Raw genomic sequence first — 25,916 nt, 5'->3', positions numbered from 1 at the left:
GGAAACTAAGTCTTCATGAGGTTCGGCACTCCCAACCTTGATATGAACTGTGTGTCCAGGTCCAGGTCTGTTTGATTCCAAAGCACAGCTCTTTCCCATGGAAAGTGTTACAGTCTATCCGGGTAGGTAATCCTAACGTGTAAAATGCTTTTAGAAAAATGTGACTATGGTTATTATGAAATTGGGAGCCATATCCCAGCACTTTGGGAGGCCGAGGCGGATGGATCACGAGGTCAAAAGATCCAGACCATCTGGCCAACATGGTGAAACCCCGTCTCTACTAAAAATATAAAAATTAGCTGGGTGTGGTGGCACGTGCCTGTAGTCCCAGCTACTTGAGAGGCTGAGGCAGGAGAATCGCTTGAACCTGGGAGGTGAAGTTTGCAGTGAGCTGAGATTATGCCACTGCACTCTAGCCTGGCAACAGAGCGAGACTCCGTCTCAAATAAATACATAAATAGGGAGCTATGGACAGTGTGCATTACACTAAATGCAGAGGAGAAAAGGTTCCATGAAAGTGGTGCCAAGAAATTACTTGAAAGAAATGAGTTTTGAGTTCCCCTTGAACAATGGAGAGGGTTCAGTTAGGTAAAAAGTGTATCTCATCCTTCTTCCCAAAAATGGCTATAGATGCAGGCATCCTAACAGAGATCTGCTGGTTGATCCTCCTATGAAAAGGTTGGGGAAACAATTATATAATCATTATCAACTCAAAGATTTTTTTCCTGTTGACTAATCTTCAATTGCATTGGGACTTAGACCATCCAGTCAGCCCTGGGGCTTGCCTTGCCACACTCATCCACCAGCTTCGGCACCTTCGGGGGGTGGTAACTTTCCCCTGGAAGCCTTCCTCCTGGGCAAGGCTAATCAAAGCCACCCTGTTACTTTTGTGTCCAGAAGCCCCTGTGTTCCAGCAAGAAGCATCATTTAGGTGGCTAAGAACTGGGTGGAGACTGCGCCTAAGATTCTGTCACTGCGTTCAGGGAGGAACTGAAAGACCTAATTAAACATCTGCATCTTGTGTGGAGGTTCCAGGAGAGAGAAGTAGTTGGGGAGGGAGGTGCTAATTGGAAAGGGCTTAGTGCACACAGAAGTGTGGTGCGGCTGCTTGCTGGTGATGGCCCTAGAGGCAGGGAGTGCGCTGGGAAGCAAAAGGAAAGGCAGATCATGTCAGAAAGCTTTTGCTGATGCCTTTTTCATGTTTAACCTTTCTTGGCCTCCCCTTCTCCCTTCCCATCCTTGAGACGTTCCCCTCCCAACTCCCTTCTTTCCTCCACCCCAGCTCATCTCTCCCCTCCTCCTCCTCAGTCTCCCACTCCACTCTTTCCCTTCCTGGTGGTCTTCCCACATCTATATCTCTTGCTCCCCTTCCCCACCCCTCCATAGGCCTCTAGGTCCCTACTATCTCCTGTTTCCCCACCCACTTCTTTCCCTCTCTTGGTCTCAGTCTCTGTCTCAATCTCTCTCCATATCTGTCTCTCTGTGTCAGTTTCCATTGGTCTCTGTCTGTATTTTTCTTGGTCTTAGTGTTCCGTTGGATTTTCTTCCCTTCTCTTATTTAGAATCAGGCGTGGGTTTGCATTTTCACTGTGTAATCCCTGTGTGATGGTGCATTCAGCATAGGCGAGGAGGTGGGATGTAGAATGGGGCAGGGTGGGGCTCATTTGCTGCATGACTGCCTTTTCCCAAGAAAGCTTCTTGGGGATGCTGGCCTTGAGGTTTGCACATGCTTCATTTTTTACCTTTCCTTTTCAAACGGATTTCAGCATTCCTGTGAGCTCAGCAGCAATGTAACATGAAGGGCCTCCTGTGCTGAGGTTCTTTGGATGGGGGTGGTGTCTCTGGGAATGATTTCCCAGGCTCACTAAATGAGTCAGGAAGGGACATAGAAAGCAAAGTCATATGCGAGCAATTCCAAAATGAGAACACCAGCACCCTAACGACAGGGTTTTCTTCTTCATCCTTGGAAATGGCCTCAGGTCATTTTTGGGAACAGGGAATTTTTTGATTCAAAAAACAAGTTAAAATATCCATCTTCTTCCTCAGTAGGTACAACGTAATGTTTTGCCTATGGCAGGTGTTTGGTAAATACGCTTATGTGTTAAATGAATCTGCCTAACACTGGGGAGCATCTTTGAAAAATCTCCTTTAACTTCCCGGAAGCAGCTATGGCTGCCACTCCATTCCAGGTCCTGAGCTTATGTTTTTGCAAAGAAAGCATTCAATTGAATATATAGTGTTCAGGCTTTTGCATAATGATTTTAGCTTCCCTTAGGTCCTCATTGCTTTGGCTTTGGCTGTTCATGCAGTGGTTTTAGGAGAGCTGAGTATTTTAAGCAGTGACCTGTAATCACTGAATCTGATGCAGACGTGGTGATCTGGTGCAGTGGTCAGTTTTAGGGGAGAGCTTTAAAAAGTGTACTCTGTATTGCTTGAAACCTGGAGTAGGGGAGGCTGTGTTTCTCCCCTCCACACTGCTGCTGGGAAAGGAACTGGGAGAGGAATGAGGCGGGTGTTGGTTATTTCCCCTGGCTGCAGCTGGCTTATCTACTCAGAGTGGTCATTCTCCCTGACACCATATTTTAACTTTCTCTGGTCAAACATCATACATGTGCGTGGTGGTTTATCCTGATTTGGAAGGGGAACATTATCACAGCTCTGGAGTTTCTCTTCTTGGGACAGATGAGATGTGAAATAACAAATGTGGCGTGTGAGCAACCCAGCTGTCATTTCTAAGGCCAGAAGGCATAGTATTTTCTTCATCTTTTTAACTCTCGAATCAGATGTTTTTCCCACGTGCTCTGTAGAGACTGTCACTCACTTCCACATTACTCCAGTGGAGGGTTGAAGCAAGGTTTCTCTACTGTCCCCTGCTCATAACCAAGCATTTGGCTTATGGAATAAAACCTAGATCATTAAACTAGGTCAGGTTGGACTGCCTCAAAGCCACCTTCCTCTGATTGGTGTGTCTCATAATAAGCTTTCCAGGGATGGGGTCTGAGACACCTCCAGGCAAGCTGGGCTTGTCTGCTTTCCTTTGAAGCCCACTTTAATTTTTGTAGTGATGCCAAATAGGAGAAATGGAAAATGGGAAAGAAGGAAAAATGACTCAGAAGCTTCACAATCCAAGGAGAATCATAAATACACTTTCAAGGAACTCAAACACTGAAACACTGAAAGCATGGCAGTCCTTTATACTTTGTTTTGATAGCATTTCTTTTTGTTTTGTTTCGTTTCTGTTTTTGAGATGGAGTCTCGCCCTGTTGCCCAGGCTGGAGTGCAGTGGCGCAATCTCGGCTCACTGCAGCCTCTGCCTCCTAGGTTCAACCGATTCTCCTGCCTCAGCCTCCCAAGTTTCTGGGACTACAGTCACGAGCCACCACGCCTGGCTAATTTTTGTATTTAATAGAGTCCAGGTTTCGCCATATTGGCCAGGCATTTCATGTCCCTTCTTGGAGCTGGTGATTGGAGCAGATACTCTCACCCGCGGAAGCTCTGTGATGTCAATAATTTCGTTTCTTAATAAACCAAAAGCCTCCATGTTATCTGACATAGATAAGATTATTCCAGAATGACACCCTGAAAAATAAAGATTCCATCTGGATGTGCTCAGAAAGTAAATAAACGTAGCCCCAGGGTTGCAGTTTTGGATCTCTTCCATTAGGCATGGTCAGAAAGGGTCAAGGCATTTTTTAACTTGAGTGGGTAAGAGTGTCTTATAATCCCCATGGTTCGGTGGACATCTGCTGTTCAGTTCTAAATCTCTGATTGAGATTGATAAGGAGAATCATAGTGTTTTCAGTGCTTAACCTAGCAAGGGCTGTTGACCGTGAATGTTCTCTCTGAACATCCTTAGCTTTGCTGTCTCTGTTCCCATCGTATCATGTTAAGTGCAATGAGGCGGATGCTCTAAATGGGAGAGGGATGTGTGAGTGTGTCATTCTAAGAGGTGACTATTTTTAAATGGTGTGATTAGTCCACTTCGTTATTGGTCACTTGCATGGTTTGGAAAATAAAGTGATGAGAAAACTTTAACCCATTTTTCTTTGTGTGTGCTAATGTCTTTATTCCAAAAAGGTTACATAGTTTAATAGATGTCTCTAGAAATTGACTTTATCATGTTCGTACGTTCTATGAAGGATATTAACTTAAAGTTTGCTTAAATTAGTTATTATAATAAGATAATGAAATAAACAATTTAATGCCTGGCAATGCAAAAATAAATGAGTAAATAAACCAAAACTCCACAGGGTCCCTGCTGGCTCACAATCTATTACCTTTTATTGCTTAGAAAAAGAGCTGTTTTGAATCCACCACTGCATCTACCCTATGCACTACGTGGGGTAGTGAGTAGTAAACAACCAGGGAACCATTTCATCCACCAGTAGGTTCGGGATTAGATCACAATGGATTTTTAAAAGATAGTTGTTTTCTCCCACTGCTTTTTTTTTTTTTTTTTTTTTTAACCTCTGAATAAGTGCAGCATGCAATAAGAGCTCCTTCGCCACTTCCATCCCCAGGACACAACTTTGTTCTTACACTGGGAAAATACGTGGTTCATTATCCAGGGTTCTAAGTGTTCTTTTTAATCTTTTCCAAACCCCTATAGTCACTAATGGTGTATCTTGTTGTCTGCCACCAAAATTTAAGAATATGTAATAAATTAAGGATGGTTCTGCATTGCCTCTTATCTGACTAGCATCTGTGGGTGTCAGCTGCCAACAAGTAGCTCGGGTGTCTGGGCCGCTCCTGAATGGTCACAAGCTGACACGCTATCTTCTGATAAAAGGTACCCTCAAATATGCATGCAATTTTCAGTATAAATTTTGTATGCTTAAACACTTCCTGTAAGAGAATCACTCGACCTAATAAAATGACTTGACTGGGACTTTTTTAAAGCTGGATATAAATATCACTAGAAATTATATAGCTACCATAAATACTTCACTCTGAGCTTTGCTGAGCATTTTCTGAATGTGTCTGGCCACATTTGTGAAGATAGTGAAATCCGAGCTTGTCCCAGAGGAAGGACATGGCGGGGAGGTGGTTAGTCAAAGAGGGTCGCCAGTCCTCCCTGGGAAACTGTAAAGTAATGGCTAAACCCCAGCATGGTTTCAATGGTGATAAAGGAACGGTCGTTCTTTTAGTTCTTATCTAATCAACTATTGTCGTTTTTATGATACGTGTACATAATCTCATTTAAAAGTCTACGTGTCTGAGTTCAGACTTACCTTGCTAAGACTCATGTTCAAACAGAATACATACCTGTTCTCGAGAGAGTGTGAATATGTGGACAGCAAGACAACAGAAATCAAAGCATTGTCATCTTTTGTACTTTAATGAAACATTTTATTCTGATGCTGTACAAGGTGCTAAAAAATCTATAGCTGAGATAACATTTGAATAGAGTGAAGTATTTATTTTATTGCTTTAAAGCTCCAATTGTAGAAAAAGCTTAGCCTGTAGTTGTGGCGGTGGAGGTGGTGGTGGTGGTGGTGATGGCAGTGGTGGTGGTGATGGCAGTGGTGATGGCAGCAGTGGTGGTGATGGTAACGGGGAAGGTGGTCAGTGTTGAGCCTGAGACAAGTGATGTCAAAATGCTGAAGTCCTTCTTTAAGATCAAGAGATGACTCTCTCCTCATGCACATTCCTTTTTTATTTTGTACAACACTGATGCTTACAAAGAGATAAAACAATACAATTTTTTTTACTGTGCTTTCACATTTGCTATTTTATTTTACTGCTTTTAATTTTACAATGAGATCTTGATGCCGGGTTTCATATACGTAACTAGCTGTCATTAATTGCTTAGAATGTGTTGTGTCCGTTTCTTTGTTTTGTCATCTGCTTGTCTGATAGATCAGAGAGTGGAATGGTTAACAGAGGAATCACTGAGGTAGGGAAGGGTGTTTCAGACTAATTGATGTGGATACTGAGTATACAGTGCTGATTTGGTGTCCGTTGTATTACCATTTTCTAAGACTTCCTCCAAGGTGTCTCTTTGTTAATATGATGTCTCCCCATCCTGCTGGAAAACCCAGCTTAATAAACAGAAGAACAAATGTGACCCCTCACCTTTTCCTGACCTTAATCCTCTGCAATTAAGTCAGATCCCTTGCTGCCATTGTTGGATTGCTCCCGTCATGTGCAGATATATACTCATGGTCCCATAAATCGTTCAGAATTAGAAGGCGTGCTCTGCATCTGACCCGATGGCTCATATACACCCACAGCCACCACAATTGGCAAACAGTGGTGGTTTATTTTGAGGTTGGTATAAGAGGCTGTGTCCGAAGGCTGTGAGTGGCAGCTAAGAACTGAGATTCTCATGTCATGTGGCCTCAACTCTTGTCTCCTCTCTCAGACTGCTCACTAGAAGCTCAGCCCAAATATGTTAGAGGTGGGAAGCGTTACGGACGAAGGTCCTTGCCCGAGTTCCAAGAGTCCGTGGAGGAGTTTCCCGAAGTGACGGTGATTGAGCCACTGGATGAAGAAGCGCGGCCTTCACACATCCCAGCCAGTGACTGCAGTGAGGTAAGGAATTGGGCATGCACGTTCATCCGGATCATGAGTGTGGAGTCCCACGTCAGTGCAGCACAGAGACAGGAGAGCTGAGGGGGTTGATGGCACAATGTGGGCTTTTCTCAGTTACCAACTCCTTGCTAATCTTATTACTTGCCTTTTGGACATATATAATGTTTCTATCTTTTGAATGTTTTTACCTCGTTTCAGCTTTTGGAGAGCTGACATTTCTGTGCATGCGTCATGTACACATTTAGAGTTCAGGTATTTCCACATCATCTGAGGTCTCCCACTTCTAGTTCTTGAATATCTCTCTCCTCTATAGCATGATCATTTTTAGTTATTTAAAAGGCGAACCAGCTCCTCCCCCTCCCTTGCCCCAAACTATAAAACAGCATCTGTAGCAGGAAATGAAAGCAACGCATTCAGGCATTTTGAAAGCCTGCATCTTATCTTTTGTAGTGTGATAAAGCAGCTCGAACACTTGGTTTTTGCCTCAAGATACTGAGCCTGGGGCGCTTTCCAGTGCCCAGCAGTTCCCATGGTTCTTTCTGCTGGATTCCTTGCACCCAGGCCTGTCTTGTTCTCCAGCATGCGGCGAGTCGCCAGCCTCCCTCATCCCCCATCTTTTCATTTTGCATATTGCCATAATCTACCAATAAAGGAGGTTCAGTAACATTTTCTTTATTCTTTCTTTATGGCTCATTTACCAGCATCCCATTTATAGAACATGATTGAAAATGCCATGCTGAGCAAGCTGTAAATATTTCTTGCAAATCCCAGCTCAGACTGGGGCTACAGATATTTCAGATACTAATATAAATTGGAAAAGAAACAAAGCGCCTCAACTTTCTGAAAGTGGTCTGTAGATTGCCAGTGGACTCTGTGTGCGTGTGTGTGTGTGTGTTTGTGTGTGCGCGTGCACCTGTGTGTTCATTGTGGTCTAACATCCATGTTCAGCTTACTGAAATCTACAGGAAGCTTGCTCCCAATAATGGCCCCAGCAATCAGACATCCAGTGTCCTCCTCAACTTTCCAGAATACCCCAAAATCCAAAAATAACAAAAAAGAGCCCAAGTGTTGGCAATAAATACGGAAATTTATAAGGACACATGACCAGTCTGCTGATCGGGGTCCGCATCATTTTTTTTTAAAAAAACAAATGACACTTGTCCTTCACCACAAGTGAAGCAGCAGTGGCAGAAATGTTATTGAGAAGAGAGGGAGAAAAGCAACTAAAAGAGAGAAGAGAGAAAAAAAAAACCCCACAAAAGTGGTATAAGAGTAGTGTGGATGAGAAGTGACAGCTGAAAATAGAAAAAGCCAAAAGCAGAAAAAGCTGAGAACAGTTTCAGAAGTCCTTCTCCTTTCTTGGGTCTCTTTGCGAATTGAGATAGGGGTCTTTCCCCAGTAAAACACATATACTCATATGTACAAAAATTTTACATATACAATCTCAGGGATGCAAGTAATTTACATACTTCAGTTAGTACAGTGTTCATAATAGTTTTCTTATTGTCAGGAAGGGTATCATAAAGTCTGTTCTATAACCCTGAGTGGTGTGGAATGTACTTCTTTATGAAAAAAATGGTTAAATGTCTCAGTAAGTTTAATATCTCATTTCCCCAACTATTTCAGTCCCCAAGGTATTATTTGGTACTAAGAAAGTAAATGCTTACTTATTTTTTGACATGAGTTTCTAGTCCTCATCTAGGAATATGCAGAAAGCTGTTGGGCAGAGCTGACTTTGTTGCTGGCAACATGTTTCTTATCTCCTTGTTATATGTTATCTACTGGTGCCCAGGGAGATTTACTATTTTTAAAGTGAGACTTTGATTTCATGTATAAATAAAGATAAGAGTTGAGGCCTGAGCCTGGGCAAAATCTTGTGGCTTATGTCTCAGTAAAATGATATTTTGGGAGTATCATTTCACCCTTGATGTACTTACAACTTCCCTTAACTCCTCCAGAAACCTCTTAGATATGACCTCTTGATGCTATACACAGAAGCTGTAGCATTCACCACCCTCCATCAGCAGAACTGCAAATAGAGGCCCGGAGAGGGTCATTTCTCTGGATTTCTGTTCTCAGCGAGGACTCCAACTGACTCGACTTTGCTATTCTGTTATATCCCACACCAGAGCAATGCCTGTAGGAATACAAGATAACACCTTTGTACCACACCTTTTTTAATTACCAAAAGTGGACTCAAACCAAAGCTCATCCAACTGCTTTCTTGCCTAAAAATAAAGTGTTTTGTAAGCTGAATTGTGCCTGTCAGTTTTCAAATCACTTCATCTCTTTAAAAAATTAAGTTTCAGTGCTGGGCATGGTGGCTCATGCCTGCCAGCACTTTGGGAGGCCAAGGCAGGAGGATCACTTGAGCCCAGGAGTTCAAGACCAGCCCGGGCAACATAATGAGACCTTGTTTCTACGAAACTCAAAAAAATTAACTGAGCATGGTGGTGCATGCCCTTTGGTCCCAGCTACTGGGGAGGCTGAGGTGGAAGGATTGCTTGAACCCAAGAGACAGAGGTTGCAGTGAGCCGAGATCGTGCCACTGCACTCCAGCCTGGGTGACAGAGCAAGACCTTGTCTCCACAAAAAAAATTAATAGCTTCACACAAAACATTTTTGATGTTCCTGTTGGCAGTTAAAAAAGGCAAAGCCCAGCTTTGCGCAGCAGCTGTGGTTGTGGGTCACACTCACTGCCTTCACACCTGTGTATGCAGGAATCTTGTGGTACAGCCTTGTCAATGCATCAGTCTTGTTACTTACTATTATGGCAAGACAGCATTCCTGTTTCTGGTCAGTTTCCATATTAGGCTTAGCAGTTGAGGGCCATTCTGTTGGCCTACAGAAGTTCATGCAATGGGCAGCACAAGCTTGCTCTGGGAACCTCTGTCCCTTCTACAGAAGCTGTTCAGGTCTCTTAGGAGACCCAGTGATCTTCCCTGTTCTAGAGTGGCCCCAGCTGCAGAGTGTGGGAAGGAAAAAAATTCTCAATGACGTGTGGGATTGATTTCTTCCTCTTATAATGAATTCTGAATCTGACAGATCTTGTTTTTTTGTTTGTTTGTTTTGTTTTGTTTTGTTTTCTTGAGATGGAGTCTCGCTCTGTCGCCCAGGCTGGAGTGCAGTGGCGCAACCTCGGCTCATTGCAAGCTCCGCCTCCCAGGTTCAAGCAATTCTCCGCCTCAGCCTCCCTACTGGCTGGGTTACAGTCACGTGCCACCATGCCTGGCTAATTTTTGTATTTCCAGTAGAGACGGGGTTTCACCATCTTGGCCAGACTGGTTTTGAATTCCTGACCTCATGATCCACCTGCCTCGGCCTCCCAAAGTGCTGGGATTACAGGCGTGAGCCACCGCTCCCGGCCTCTGACAGTTCTTTATTGCACTGCTGGCCGCTTTTTTCTCCCTTTTGGTTGCTGGAAGCCCTTCTGTCTCCTCTCTTTGGGGATGTTGGAAATTTATTCCTTGGGCTCATACTTAATCTCGGGGCTACCAGGCAATGTGGAAAGAGGGACTGGGGCCGAGTCTCCCCTGATGTGACTATTTCATAAGGAGTAATAAGATGGGGATCTGGAGCCAGGTCTTCTTTGTTTTGATTGCAGTTTTCCTTTGACTTCTGGATCCCAGCTTAGGGAAAGGAGGGATTCTCAGCTCACCTTTTTGGACTTCAGTTTCCCCTGCTCTCAGACATCCAGATTTTTCCTCAAATGACTTTTTCTTTTTGTGATGAAGACAATAAAAGGGCCTAAACCCATCATCCGAAGTTAAAGGGAGGGAAATCTGACTGTTGCTACTCAACAGAAGACTAATTTTAGCTCTAGGTTGCATCAAATAATAATTTTATTTTTCTGAGGATTGTGGAGGAGTGGGCAGTGGAATGGAACAGTGTCACAACTCCTATAAAAACTGTCCCCAAGGGGGCTGGCTTCTAGGAACTCATCCTGTAGGGATTAGTGAGCAGACAGTCATCTGAAAAGATAAAATAATAATTTCTCCTCTTTTGCCCTCTAAGGTGATTTCATAGTAGGGGAGGTTGCTACAGGTCAGCCAGAATTCATTCCTAGGCTCTTGGGTTAGTGGTTCACAGTTTTCTCTGCATCCTTATTTGGAGGGCCTTCTCCTATTGCCCATAAGCATAACCCAAATTATGGGTCATCCTCAGTGATTACTGAGAATCATTCACTGCAGTCTACTTACAACTCCACCCTTCATCTCCCACTCAAGAAAACATCTAGAAACACAGGCATGTGAGAGGGAGGCTATTATGGAGATTGCTTTGAAGCAACTAAATTTATATTTAATGTAAGTCCACTGTGAAGCTTCAGGCTTCATTACTTACAAGCGACTTGGAGCTCATCTGGTGCCTATTCGTAGTGCCCACTGTGATATGGTGGCACGGGTGGGAGAGCCTATGTTGGCACTAGGGGGTAGCAAATGTTCTGCCACCTTGGCCTCCTCTCCTGGGTAGAATGTATGAAAAGAAATCTTGTTTTGAGTTGCTTTTGATCATATTTTACTTTTGCTTTAGTTCGTACATGTTAAAGCCCCAACATAAATTGTAAACATTTTACATGTTTACATGTTTACATCTATGATGTCTTCAGGATAGACTTTTTTTTTAACGGAATTCCAGTCTTTTCCTTTATTGTCTTAAGTCTTATCAGATGGAAATCCCTTCCCCCACCCCATGCTTCTATCAGACACTTTGATTCTTTCCTGCTGAAACAGAAAATATATAACCTAGCTACTAAGCGTGTCTCTTCTACCAAATTTAGATTACAAGTCAATAAAGCTACTCTGTAGGGAAAGGCTACTGTAACCCAGCTAAATTTTCAGCACCAAAATACACATTTCAGAATTTCACTTGGAAATCCCGAAGCAGAATGTGCTAATTCATAAGTGACAGGTAGGTCCCACCATGAGGCTACCATGAGGATTTGACTTCCAATTTCACGTGTTTATTTGGCAATTGGATCCCTTGGGAGTCTGACCTCTCATCTTGGGTGATATTGAAAAGAAAGTGGTGATTTTTCTTTTTTTATGGGATCATTTTCGCTCAAGTCAATTCAGTTGGCCATTTCTATTCTGAATTAGTCCAGACTAATAAAGGGCACCTTCTTGATTCCAACCTAAGGTGTGATTAATGAGATTTTGGTTGTCACTGTTTTTGCTTTGCTTTGTTAAGAAACAAGCGAGAGTAAGAAGAGTACATTTTTTCCCTTGTATATTAATAGCTACTGAACTGACCTTGAATTTTATGCTCATGTTTCTTCTGAGGGCAGGTGGCAGGGAAAACAAAACTAAACTAAACTAATTCTCAATTCTGTTCTCGATTACTCAGGCCTGGTAGAAAAGGTTGTGCAATTAATACAATTGGGGCAGGACCACTTTGCTTTCTGCCCTGGTTGAAAACAGGGTACACCTTGTTAACTGTTTTCCTCCACAGGGAATAAATCAGGTCTAGTAAGATTCTTATCAACAGCAAGGGGTGTGATACAGTCATTTTTCCAACTGTAGACAATAGTAGTGTAAGCCAAAACCATTGGCTTGCACAGTGTGGTTTAAGTGAGGACCTGAGAGAAAAGTTAAAGCTGATTACTGCACTACAAGCAAATCCAGTCTTTGTGTTGGGACTATGAGGGTAGGAGGATGGGGAGGTGGTTGTTAAAAAGCTTAAAAAAAGACAAACTGATTTTACTACCCTACATAAAATGAAACTTCTTCAAGAAGTGTGAAACTGACTTATCTTTTCCCTTATGTTCATTTTCATGTATGCATAACTTTGCAGTTTATGAATTATTCATTTACATCGTACAGAGTCAATATTTAATTCTGGAGTAAACTTAATAACCAAGAGAAGTTCTGCTAAGATCTTTTGTAGCTGAAATGCACCTATTTTCCTGTTACTCCCTTGTTAAATTTTCTGTTCCAGTCTTTGACAAAGCAGACAGTTTTATTGCTGATGCCATTTATTCTACCAAAGGCTATGATGTCTTCAGGATGGACTTTTTTTTTTTTTAATGGAATTCCATTCTTTTCCTTCATTGTCTTAAGTCTTATCAGATCATCCAGCTATTCCCAGAGATGAAACATTCATTCAAGATGCAATTGTAGATCACTTGAAAGTGATAGAAAGAAGCTCCTTCAAAGCTTATAAAATGTCTCTTTTTCTGACACCTACTTTTAGGCTTTGGTGTCCTGGTGAGCCTTCCTGACTTGATCCCAGCGGGAATTGTCTTGGAGACCAGACCCCACCCCCACCTCCTTCCAGATCAACAATTTCTAATATTTATCTTCTAACTAGAAACTAAAACAGACAAGAAGTCAAGAATTAATGTTCATGATGACAGTAACATTTTCTGTCCTACATATCATTAAATATTTTCCAACAGAAAAGTAGTATTCGTTACATAGCAGCTCTAAGGAGCAGGAAAGGTATTTTTTTACATCTCTTTCCTTTAAGGACTTTAAAATCCAGTGAACCAAAACTAGTCCCCAACCTTGGTAGGAGAAGAGGCTTAAGGCCCAAACTCTTAAATTCAGCATTTCCTTGGATCAGCAGTACCAAAGGCTTTTTTAGCCTTCAGTGTAGCAGGACTCATCTAATTGTGTGTGAATTTGTAGTAGGACTCATCTAAATGTGTGTGCGTTTAAAAATCATGTTAATTCCTGTTATCCCCCGCATGCACTTGTAGCACTTAATTGCCTTTAAAGATAAAGGCACTGATTTGCATTCCGATCGTGACAACCCTGGCCTTAGGAGCTTGTCCCGGAGTTCAGCATGGAGAGACTGGGAGCTGAACTGTCAGGCTCTCCATTGCCTTTGCCTTCAAAGGTGGCATGGTGGAAAATGAACCACAGTCCCAGGAAGTGTGTCACTGCAGAAACAATAGCCAGCCCTGCCGGGCACACTCAGCTTCCACTACCCAGCTCAGAGCACAGGCTTTATAAATACTTAGGACTGTTAGTGAAATACGCCATAGATGCTGTATTTTTTAAAAGTCTTAAAGTTTCTTTCATGAGCACTCTCCTTAAACTGATTTCTGGTGTTTTCAGAGACTTCCTGTGCTTAGCTACATATGCTGCTCTTCTAAATGCACACTACAGCTCAGTGTGTTTGGGGAGCTATGTTACTCTAGTACATTTCCTTCCTCTTCTCTCTGGGTTTACAGGGCTTTTTCCTTTCCAAAAAAAAAAAAAAACCACAACTCTACTCCAGGCTCTGAGGCTGCTGAGATCAGCTCAGCAACGTCTGCTGGGAAAGAATGCCCCGGTGTCTGCCCCCATAATGGTTTTAATTAGCCGTACATTCTGCGGGGCGCAAAGGTCTGCGCTGGAGCAGATGGCTGGTGGGGGTGGCGGCTGGGCTATTGTGGGCAGGGGCCACACCAGGACCACAGGCTGCAGATGCTGGCCCGGCATTGGGGCTGGAAGCTGGAGATCCAGGAGGCTCGGGCCATCTGCTCTGCAGTCCAGCAAAGCAGGTGTCCCTCCAAAGAAAGCATTCCAGAAATCGGTGCCGCCTGTGCAGCCGCTGTGTGCAGGGCACCCTTGTCCAGCTGTAGGACAACTCAAGAGCTGGCTACAATGGCCAGCATGGCATTGAGATGCACGGCCCACAGAGTGGGTTTGGGGGGACTCCTTTTGTCTGCCTGAGGGGGTGGGGACTGTCTTGTGAGCAGCCATTTTGGGGCTGGACAACCTCTGACCTTCTCCCCTCTGCCTACTCTCAATGGGGCTGTTGGCCAGTACACTGGCATAGTAATGAGGAAGGACAAGGCAGCCCCTGCCAGCCGTGGCTGCCTAGGGGACACTGTCTGCAGGGAGGGGCCCCAGGGGAAGCCCTGATCCTAAGTTGAATTGGAAGTTCACTGCTTCATCACAATCATCATGCTCATAGCTGTAGTTCTGGGGATTTCCTTAGCTTTATTAAGGTATAATTATAAAAGTTATGTACGTTTACAGTGTACAACATGATGTTTTGATATATGGATACATTGTGAAATAACTAAATCAAGCCAATTAACATATCAAGGCTGTAGATTTTAAAGAGAGTCTCTTCTGGGTTTGTTGTTTAAAGCTGGCACTGGTCTGTCTGCTGTTTTTTCTGCCCTTGTTCTAGTTTTACACATCCAAGTAGTAAGAATAGTCATTGTAACATTTATTAACAAATGCTTGGCACTTAATGGGCACTGTTGTAAGTGCTTTCCAAATGTGAAGCACACCATCAGAGGTACGTGTTGTTATTCATGTACTCATGAGGAAACTGAGGCACACAGAGGGTAAGTAACTTGGCCAAGGTCACACCACGAGTAAGTAGTAGAGCGGAAATTGAACTCGAGTATGGTTCTGCAGTCTAAACCCCTAACCACGTCATTTTTCTGACTGAAATAATAACAATAGCTAAGGTTTCCTAAGTGCCAAGCATATGACTCCATGTCCCTTTGGGTGCACTGGAGTGTCCTCCTCACGTTGTAAGGTACTGAGGGGTCACAGAAAGTGGCAGAGCCAAACAACCCAGACAGTGTCTCTGCCAAAACCTTTCGCTTATCTGTCTACAACTGTGCCTCCAGAGCAGGGAGAAACTGAAGTCCCACAGGGTGAGGTTTATGTTTATTAATATCCATTCTTTCTCCAATGAGAGGTTACGTATATTTCAAGGGAAGAAATAAATCTTATCTCATGAATTCAGTCTTGTGAACACATCTCAGCCATTGTTCCTCGCTTTCCCCCCTACTTTTCCAAAGATTTTTGTGATAATCGTCCTTCTAGTGCTCATGGCAGATCTGTGTCTACAGGCCACCTGCCAGGCTTCCACTGTGCTGGGTAAGTCATCAGCAATTAAAGGACCCTTTTCCAGAATGATGCCTCCCTTTACTGGTGGCGTTCCAGTAACGGAATGATTTAATCCCCCTAGCCTTCTAACCTGCCTTCCCCTCCTTCTCTCCCTGCTTTTTAATTGGAACTACTGGCTCCAGGCAGTGAGAATGAAAATAAATGAGCTGTGAATGAATTGCATCTTCCCCCACCCACCCCCATGAAATAGCAATTTAATAACAAATGTTCAGCCACCCTGTGCTTTTCTCCCTCTTATTAAGGGAACAGACCCTTGGTGGAGACTAGGTAGAAGGAAGCATAGAATACCTCCTATCTGTGTGGTAAGCCCCATCTCTAACTGAGGTGGTCTTGGAATGAAAATGTAGCCATTAGCATAAGCCTGCTTCTCCTTTTAACAGGGTGGTCCTGGCTGGATCTGTGTTTCTTACAAAGGGTCCTAGGGGGAATTCTTGGGATACTGCTACTCCCAGAAGACTTTAAAACATGTTTAAACTGGCTGGGTGCAGTGGCTCACACTTGTAATCCCAACACTTTGGGAGGCTGAGGTGGGTGGATCACTTGAGCCCAGGAATTTGAGACCAGCCTGGGCAACATGGCAAAACCCCATCTCTACAAAAAAAAAAATACAAAAATGAGCCGGGCGTGGTAGCAGGCATCTGTAGGTGGGTCAGCGGGGAGGGCCGGAGGATCACCTGCGCGTGGGAGGTTGAGGCTGCAGAACAGAGTGAGACTCCGTCTTAAAAATAGAAACAAACAAAAACCATGTTTAAACTATCCTTCTCCCCTAATCCCCACCCCCACTTGCCTTAAGATTTTGTGTGAAATCATCGAAGATGAGGATGCTGCCTGGGCTTTCGAAGGCTGTGCCGTATCTGACGCTTTTGGGTTGGACTGTCTCAGGAATGTCTGTTTGGGATGGTCTCAGTCCACAAGGCAGATCTCAGTCGGGTGTCTCTGATCTTGCCACTTTAGGATAGGCATTGGCATCCAACATTCACCAGCCTGAGCAGCACCTGGGCTTCCCACCAAACCGCGTCATCTGTCATAATACGGGGGAGATGCTGCAGAGCAATATTTACCAAAAGGAGGGAGCTTCCCTTTATCCCACCCCCAAGTCACAGGAAATAAATTTAGTGAGAATTTAGTGGGCAAATAAATAGTGAGAGTTGTACCTATTTCTGTTGCATAAACAACATTTATAACAGTAAAAGAATAAAAGAAAATTGTTTCCCATAGTCCTTCAACCAATATGCATCTGTTTTTATTATCTCTATTTCCTTCCAGCCTTTGTCTAATTGTATAAATATTTTTGCTGGTGGTAATCGTACTATAGATAGCATTTTTGTAATGGTCTTTCATTTAACATTTCATAAGATGTTTTTCCACGTTCCTACATGGTTTTTTAATTATACTTTTAATGACTGCATTATAATGTATTATACTTTATGCTCTATTGTTGAATAAATTGTTTTCAATACTTTCTTGTTACAAAAAGTGCTATCATGTACATATTTACACATATGGCTTTTCTTCCTCCTTGATTTTATTGTCTTTGAATACCAAGTGAAATTATTGGATCAAAAAGTATGAACATTTTTATTGCTTTTGATACATAAAGCCATTTACATTACTAAAAGTAATAATCATTTACAGTGCTACCCATAACATATAAACGGGCCTATTTTAAATCATAACCTTGATGGTAGTAGAAGTTATATCTTAAATACTTTGCTAGTTTAATAGGAACAAAATGACTTCTTGGTTTTAATCCTTCTTTGATTGCTGTTGAGATGAACCTTCCCCCATGTTTTTTTGTTTGTTTTTGTTTTTTTTTTTTAATTATGTTGCTTCTTATGTGAATTGTCTGTGTTTCTTGCTTCTCTGCTGGGAAGACTTGGCATTTTTCTTACAAATGTATATCCATAACAGATACCTCCCCAGGTCTACCCAATTGAATGCTTTAAGTTTAAATATGGAAATTAAAATAAATTCCACATGTATCATGTAAACATATGTCCAATAAAAATAACAAAATTGTATAGAGCTTACTATGTGCCAGGCACAATTCTAAGCACTTTACCGTAACTCCATGAAATATGCACTGCCTTGTTCCCATTTTATAGGCAGAGAACCTGAGGCAGAAGTCGTCAGAAGCTTGCCTAAGGCCAACCTGGTAGGGAAGCCATGATTCAGCACCAGGCACCCTGCCTCCTAAGTCTACGCAGTGGCCTCCATACTCGATCCTTTATTAGTTAGGAGTAAGAATCCAGGGAAGAAGGCAGCAGGGAAGTACTGTCCCAGAGAGTGAATCAGACATAGGCACCCAGTCTCATAGACTCATAAGATGTTGGAAACAGTATATTGGAGCATCTTGCTTCTCTGAATTCTGGGCTCACTATTTTCAAATGAACTGAGAAGTAAATGAGCCAGTGCTTTAGTAATGATAAGGATTTTTTGAAGGTGTGTGTGTTGCATTTTTACAGCTGTATATTCCAACTGGGACTCTCTTTATGGTTTGGGGCCAGTGATAACATATTCTCCTGCCATTTCTCCCATTCATTTCTGCTGTTAGAAATCATCCCCTGCTTGAGATTTGGTAGGTTTCTACCAATGGTGCTGAGACCATAAAACCCTATTTTATTTGTCATAGGTGGAATCAGTGGATTTAGTTCTGGGGTGTTTCCAAATGGTATGCTAAATAATGAATTTTCATAATTTTGGATGCCGAAGTAGTATGAGCATTTAAATTGTCTGCTCTGTTGAACAGGAAAATAAATGTGGAGGGACAGACAGGCAGGATGGTTTTGTTGATTTAAAATTTCTTATGTGAAAACAACTTAATTCTGACCAGAAATGAGAATGTAAGAAAATTTATGAAGGACTGTTGACTTTACCACTTGCTCCCCATCCCCACCATGCCTCAGACATCCACTAGATTGGAGAGACGTCTTTATGTAGAAATGTAGGCTGAGTGAGCTGATGAAATTGTTATCACAAGCAAAAATCACACGTCCTAATTCACTTTTCATTGATACCATGTTTATTAGTGACTTTCCATTGTAATCTGCATGAATTGTAGTGAACTTAAACATTTTGAGTTATGGCCTTTTGGTGTCTTCCATTTGTCAGCAACAACCCATCTCAGCATTGTCAGCTTGGTATGGCCAAATTAAATGAACTCTCTGAATTGATACTGTCTTAAATATCTAACATGGACCTGTGAAACTGTGGTAGGTGGTTGGCCCTCATTTAAGAGGTGAGAACTACCACTAGTGAGTGTGGAGAATAAAGTAGATGAGCGTAGGTTGCCTGAAAGAAGAACTTCAACTCGTATTAACTTGAATGAACTACTGAAAAACAACATTTCATCTAAAAATTTTACGTGCCATACCATCTGTCATGAGGAATCCAAGTTCTAGAGACAGGTATTAATTAGGCTGACTTTCCTGTCGAGTTTATTTTCGGATTCTAAGCAATCAACTAGTCTTGTACAGGTCAGCTACCCAGAAAATGTACTGGTTATTTGTTATCAAAGGCAGCTTCATTCATAAAGCTGGATCACTGCTATGACAGCAGCCCCATTTGGAAAGGGCGATTCACCTTTTCTAACAGGGTTTTCTTTGATGGTTGTAGTAACCCCCCATAACAGTGATTAGTTTTAGGCAGTTTGCTGGAGAGGCTAAAGCCATTTGCTGGAAGCCACAGCCACTGTGGACCTACTTGTTGCAACTGGTCAAAAGACGACCTGTACTATCCCCGGCCAGTGGAGCAAGGGCTGGATTTCGGTCCTGACCTGTGCCCTTAGCGGGGCACTTTTATGCAGTACACAAATTACAACTGTATGCTGTGACTTTGGAGAAGAGGCAGGAGTAATGAAGCCTGATAAGGTGGCAAAATGGTCCAATTCAGATAAATTGAACTGCCTTTAATGTAATTTACTGGTAATGTACATTTTATACTTTCTCTAGCCTACTTATTTTAAGTTGCGTCTCTCTCCTCACTATGCCACAGATACGCTAGGCTCATTCTTGCCTCCTTGCTTCAGCAAATAACAACTGCCCCGCTTCTTTTCTTTTCTTTTCTTTTTTTTTTTTGAGACGGAGTCTCGCTCTGTTGCCCAGGCTGGAGTGCAGTGGCACAATCTCGGCTTACTGCAAGCTCCGCCTCCTGGGTTCATGCCACTCTCCTGCCTCAGCCTCCCGAGTAGCTGGGACTACAGGCACCCGCCACCTCGCCTGGCTAATTTTTTGTATTTTTGGTAGAGATGGGGTTTCATTGTGTTAGCCAGGATGGTCTCGATCTCCTGACCTCATGATCTGCCCACCTCGGCCTCCCAGAGTGCTGGGATTACAGGCGCAAGCCACTGTGCCCAGCCTGCCCCCTTCTTTTCATTTGGCTCTCTGCAGTTTATCCTTCAGGTCTCAGTTTAGACATTGCTTCTTCCCGATCTAACAAGTCTAAAGTATGCCATCTGCGTGGCAACATAGCATCCTGAACTTCCTTGTCATAGCACTTAAAATACTACCCTGTTGTATTTCCTGTTTTCTTGTCTGCATGTCTTCATTAGCATCTAAACTTCTTGAGGCAGGAAATATGTTTATCCTGTTCATGGTTGTTCATGGTTGTATTACCAAGACCTAGCACAGTACCTAGCACAAAGAGAAGCACTCAGTACACATTTATTGAAGAATAAATTCATAAATGCATGTGTACAGATACTTGTTGGTTGATGGATACTGGATATTTGCTTTGGCTGGGTTTAATTGGTTGTGATAGGTTTTGCTGTTGAATAAGTGACCTAGCAAATGAGGACAAATCCTTGGTGAAATGCTGCAGAAGGGTGTGTGGTGTTTCTTAGGAGTCTCGTCCTGATTGGCTGGTTAACTGAAGAGAACTCATCTAGATGGATACACTAGAGAGTCCTGAAATTATGTGACTCACTTAGATGATGATTTCAGAGCCAGAGAGTGATCTGCTCTAGGAAAAGCTAGGATAGTTCTTTCTGAATAAGTTCTAAAGCACACTAATCTTCTCTTGCCTTCTCTAGCACTGGAAGACGCAACGCAGTGAGGAGTATGAAGCGGAAGGTAAGAGCCGTGTGTGTCAGGACGTGCCTGGAAAGGAAGGGCTGCCGGGTGCTCTCCACACCCCATCTTTCTGATCTCTTATGCTGCAGCCAGTTGGGAATTAACATTAAGAACAACAGCAACAAAAAATTTATTCCCAATTGATAGCTTTTAGTTTTAAAATCCTAGCATTTAGTATCATGCAAGAGATGGTAACTAAGATATATAATTTCACTTACGGGCTAATTTCTCTCTTATACAGACTTTCAGATTAATTTTCTAACAGTCTTAAATAGTGACCTATTAAAATGCATCCTTTGGCCAGGTACAGTGGCTCACGCCTGTAATCCCAGCACTTTGGGAGGCCAAGGCAGGAGGATTACTTGAACCCAGTAGTTCATGACCAGCCTGGGCAACATGGCATACCCCGTCTCTACTAAAAATAGCCAGATGTGGTAGCACATGCCTGTCGTCCCAGCTACTCAGAAGGCTGAGGTGGAAGAATCCATTAAGCCCGAGAGTTGGAGGCTGTAGTGAGCCGTGATTGTGCCACTGCACTCCTGCTTGGATAACAGAAGAGACTCTGTCTCAAAAAATAAAAATAACAATATAAATTAATTAATTTAAAAATGCATCCCTTGACAAGTTTCAAATGTATTTAAGAAGCATCAGAACACGTTGATCCTCTGGCCACCAGATGGCACTGTGGTTCAGCTAACAGAACCTCAGCCCACTTCACAGCCCTCTGTGGATTAACTGTACTTAAGTGTAATTACAACCTGTTCTCTAGGTTGAAACGCCACAGCAGTAATGGGCTTAATTCCTGTCACTAAAGAGTGGGAGTAGCACTAAATACTGCTTTCAACCCTCTGAGGTTCTTCCAAGCACACAAAATTGTGCCAGTAATTATCTCATGTTTAAGTAATGACTTTACAGAATCTCTAATGTGTAAAGCAAAATTTAGAAGTGAGGGCTTTTAATAGAGAATAAATAAGAAGTTTTGATTTTTAAATAAGTAGTTTGATCCTTAAGTCTTCAAATGAAATTTACCTTAATGTATAGATAACTGGGAACTTATAGCTTGCAACCATTGATTTTTTTTTTTAATTTCAGTTGGACTGTTGGTTCTGTATGTCAGAATATTCATATGTAAGGATTTGGGAACAGGCTAATGTTGAGACTTTTATCATGAAATTATTTTCTTTTCAGTAAAAGATGCTGTAGTACTTAGGCTGGAAAGAAAGTGGAGGTAATACATTCTGGTAGCTATAGTTGAGATAGAGCTTACAGAGTTCTCGATAATGGCCCTCAACCAGCCTTCTCTATGATCACTATAGCCTAAGCTTGTGATGTGCTCAGCTGAAATAAAACAAGCCTAGAACTTTGCAGTATTGCACAGGAGATTATATTTATTACACCGGTATGACTGTCAGGGAGCCAGAAAGTACCCATTTACTCTAGTTGCAGCCTTAGAACCATTGATTCTGTTTCATGGGAGCTTCAGGACCAAATCAAAATGGAATTGACATTTATTGCCTTTTTCTTACAGTATTTATTTTCAAAAAGCACAGTTTTCTTTAAGAATAGGCACTCTCTCTTTGCAATTCCTTTGGAAACCGTGCAACATATGCTTCTCTCTCAGGTCAGTTAAGGTTTTGGAACCCAGATGACTTGAATGCTTCACAGAGTGGATCTTCCCCTCCCCAAGACTGGATAGAAGAGAAACTGCAAGAAGTTTGTGAAGATTTGGGGATCACCCGTGATGGTCACCTGAACCGGAAGAAGCTGGTCTCCATCTGTGAGCAGTATGGTTTACAGAATGTGGATGGAGAGGTAAGCCTCACAGTATAATTCAGGAATGATAATGATGGTAAAAGTGTAGCTGGCCACATGCTAGGAACAGCTGTAGTGTGGCTCTCTGCAGCTTGTTAGACTCCATTTTCTTTTTTCCTAAGAAGTCATTCATGAAGATTCTGTCACTGAGGAGCTCTTGTTGTGTTGTGGAAAAGAAAAACTGACAAGAGCTGACACTTACCCAGCTATTGTAAGCTCACTGTGCTAGGCAGGTTACCGCATGTGAAACTGTCAGGCACTAGCTCTCTGTAGCCATGATGTCAGATGTATTTGTAGAGGTGGCATTCACAGAGTAAATTGTGGGAAACATGTGGAGGCAGAATTAAGCAAGGATTTCAGTAGATTTGAGTTGGGGGAGTATTTTGAAGACCAGAAGGATAAATTTAAGTTTTTGGAAAGAACATCTCAATATCATCTCTGAGTTCTTAAGCAGATTGAGCAATATATAGAAAAATCTTGCTTGCTGACGAGGAGCTAAACTGCTTTTACATATTGGCATGAAGAGAGCCTTGGGTGAGAGCAGCCAGCAGCCATTACAATATTCTGGTCATGAGAAAATGATAAAGGGTAGTTTGGTTGTTTTGAAAATACTAAGAAGAGTTTTGAAGGAGCCCCCAAAAGACTCTTCATTGGTAAAACTCTGAGCTTTATGTTTTCTAAAAAATTAAGAGAGGAACTGGTAGGACTGGGTGCATGAATAGCTGTGAAACATAAGAATAGAAATAATTCTAAGATGTGCCTTTCAACGAGCTGAAAATAAGGATTGGAGAGAGTTAGGGTAGGGCTACAGTTGTCGCTTTGGGAATCTTTGATTATAATGATATTTGAAACCATGCTTTCTGCTTGCTCGGGGGATAAGTGGTATTATTTTTCTAAACAGATAATAGAAATATTTGTTTAGTGGTATTTTTCTAAACAAATAATAGCTTTTGATTTATTTTCAAAAGCTTTCAAGTAGCCTAGCTTACAGAAATTTTTTTTTGTTGTTTTCCCCTTCTTCCATGTATTTTTGACCATTATATACCCTTTGTTTACCTTTTTAATGGCTCAGTGGTAATTTACTTTTCATTGGTGACTATTAAGTCATAAAATTAAATTTATTCTCCTGAATTGTAAATCAGTGCAATATGTAGAACCTTGGGTTGTTTTTGCCAAAAAATATTGCACAAACTTGGATTATTTATCTAAAACCAATTCTTGGAATAAACTGTAGCTACTTGTGGAGAGCTGCATTTTCTTCTGTGGTGGTTTCCAAAGCTCAGGAAAAGAAGTAGCACATTTAGTTATTTTCCTCTGGCCTGAGGACAAGTAGAGGATTGCTCATAGAATACAACTTTTACTTAGTGTTTTTCCTGCTAAAGAAAAATAGTGAAATTCTATAGTACTTAGTATTACTAGCTCTAAACCACAGAGGAGCTGGAAGTTCAAGATGATCTCATTTACTTAGAATCCTAAAATTTTACAACTGAAAGCCATTTTAGATTTAGTCACCTCTCATTTTATAGGTAGAGAGAGTGAAATCGTGGCTGTTCCCTGCTTTCATGAAGGGGAACTAGAGTCACTGTCTTATGCCTGTAACTAGCACACTCCTTTCCGAAAGCAAGAACAATGACAGGGCAGAGATGCAAACCAGCACGCCCGATGCCAAATCTGGCCCCAAGCCTATTTTATTTGTCATGCCCAGTGTTTTTAAAATTGAACTTTTTGCTACATTGAAAAAAAAAATCAGGAGATTTTTCTAAAAATCCAAAGATTTGGCTCCATTTTATGGGCAGTAAGATGCAGCCAGCCCCTTTGGAGAGGACATGCACTCCTGTGTTCAGTTTCCCAGCACTCGCTACTTTCTGATGTCTTAAACCCATCTTGCCTCATTCGTTGACATCATCTTCCGGGCCTCTTTGAGTGTTTGGGTTTGTGATTATTTTCCAACTTACACTTCAGCAAACCAGCTATCCAAAGACCTGGTCCATGTAAGAATAAGAATGTCCTCACAGTTCCAGAGACAGCTCCTGCTCAAAGTGTAGAGCGTGCCCCAGTTGGCCATTTAACCGGCATTGTTTTCTGCCTAGCCCCCGCCCCGTCTTCTGAATCCACACTCTTCTATTCATCACTTGCCCACTCCGCCATCTAAAATAACTGGAAGGACTTTCCAGGTGCGAGGTCTTTAGGCAGTCTGGAAGCTGTGCACTGATTTGGCTAATGTCACAAGGTCAAGCAGTGTGGATCTAAGGTTAGAGCCAAACTTTTAACCTTGTTAACTTCAGTCAACACACCTGGACTTGACAGTAATTTCTGGTACAAAGGTCCTGAAAGCCTTGTCCTCCAGGAAAATATTATTTTGGTTGATAAGAACAGGATAGAAAAGTTAAGGGATCTTGGCAACCTCAGAATCTTGCCCCAAATATCTTTCCATTGATTTGATCCTCTTTTAGGAATTGTTGCTTCTTGCAAACGTTTCCACTCTTTAGAATGGTTTTCTTGTTTCAGAGTTCCCTCCAGAGGAAGTCGTATGAAAGCAAGAATGGAAACTAATGTTTCCTGTTGGGTATGAATTGGGGAAAAAAAAGCATTTGAGATGAAAGAATTGCCTCAAGCCCTTACATGAAGAATGAAATCAACAATAGTGAGATCGTATAAATCCTAGCAGTAGTCCAGATTTACAAAAGGAATATTAGAAGTTTGAGAATGTGTTGCAGAGAATTTAGGCCTGTGTTAGAATGAGTCCAGTTGTAGGCTCAAATGCAACAAGAGCAATTTGTTGCTTATTCTGCCTCGTTACTGCTCAGTGGCATGGGCCTTAACTGGGAGCTTGTTAGAAATGCCGAAATCTGAATCCCCACACCACCAGACTTACCATATTAGAGTCTTCATTCTAACAAGCTCTCCAAGAGATTTCCATTTTGTACATTGGAGGCATGTTCCTATAGAAACATTTTAACCCCAGAATAAAGAGGAATCTGACTGCTAGTGGGAGGGCTTTGCCTTTCCTCCTTGTTCTGTGGCTTCAATGATCCACGTTGCTCTATTCACCTTCCCATTCCTCTGTGGAGCTAGGGAACCAGCCATTCCCAGGCAAGCCTCTAGATGGGGCTGTAGCCCAATCTCCCCTTCCCTATTACAGGATAGGGGCTATTTGATTACCGTCAGAGGGTGCGGACTAGCCAGTCAAAACTCCCTTGCCTTTACATGTCTTGGAACCCTTCTATTGCACACACATAAAGTCTTTGTTTTTCCTGTGCTAAAACATTAAAGCAAAAAGCCAACACACTCAGTATTGTTACAAGTAAGGTTCTAAACCCCAAGTTATGGATTTCAGATTCCAAATCTTAATTGTAATCAGATCATTGTAATCTGTCCCAGACCAAATTCTGCTGTGCTAGCCTACCAATTTCAAAAATTCGACATAAAGAAAATATCACTGAGGGTCACCACAGTATAAAAGTGTAACAGATGTCCAACCACTTTCTACTGTTATGACACTGGGAAGCTGTATTTTTATATTATTTAGGTATTTTTTAAAATTTGTAAGAATAATGTGTAACAACATTAAAGACTGCCTATTGTAGGAGTGTGAGTAAAAGAGAATATAGTTAATTGCTAAATTGCATAAGATTATGAAGAT

The 25,916-nt window shown here is 42.1% G+C and overlaps 1 protein-coding gene across 12 annotated transcripts in view; it reads left to right on the top strand.

The window, feature by feature from the left end:
- The window catches only part of NIN (ninein), a 111,264-nt gene that overhangs the window by 32,072 nt on the left and 53,276 nt on the right, over window positions 1–25,916 (top strand). For all 12 annotated transcript variants that reach the window (XM_055361487.2, XM_055361485.2, XM_055361491.2 and 9 more), the window contains 3 exons: window positions 6,365–6,534; window positions 20,422–20,461; window positions 22,083–22,273. In XM_055361487.2, the coding sequence (XP_055217462.2) occupies window positions 6,365–6,534; window positions 20,422–20,461; window positions 22,083–22,273 (401 nt within the window). The remainder of the gene's footprint in view (window positions 1–6,364; window positions 6,535–20,421; window positions 20,462–22,082; window positions 22,274–25,916) is intronic.

Source organism: Gorilla gorilla, chromosome 15, assembly GCF_029281585.2.
Source record: "Gorilla gorilla gorilla isolate KB3781 chromosome 15, NHGRI_mGorGor1-v2.1_pri, whole genome shotgun sequence".
Classification (NCBI taxonomy): domain Eukaryota; kingdom Metazoa; phylum Chordata; class Mammalia; order Primates; family Hominidae; genus Gorilla; species Gorilla gorilla.
This window is presented reverse-complemented; position numbering and strand designations above follow the sequence as displayed.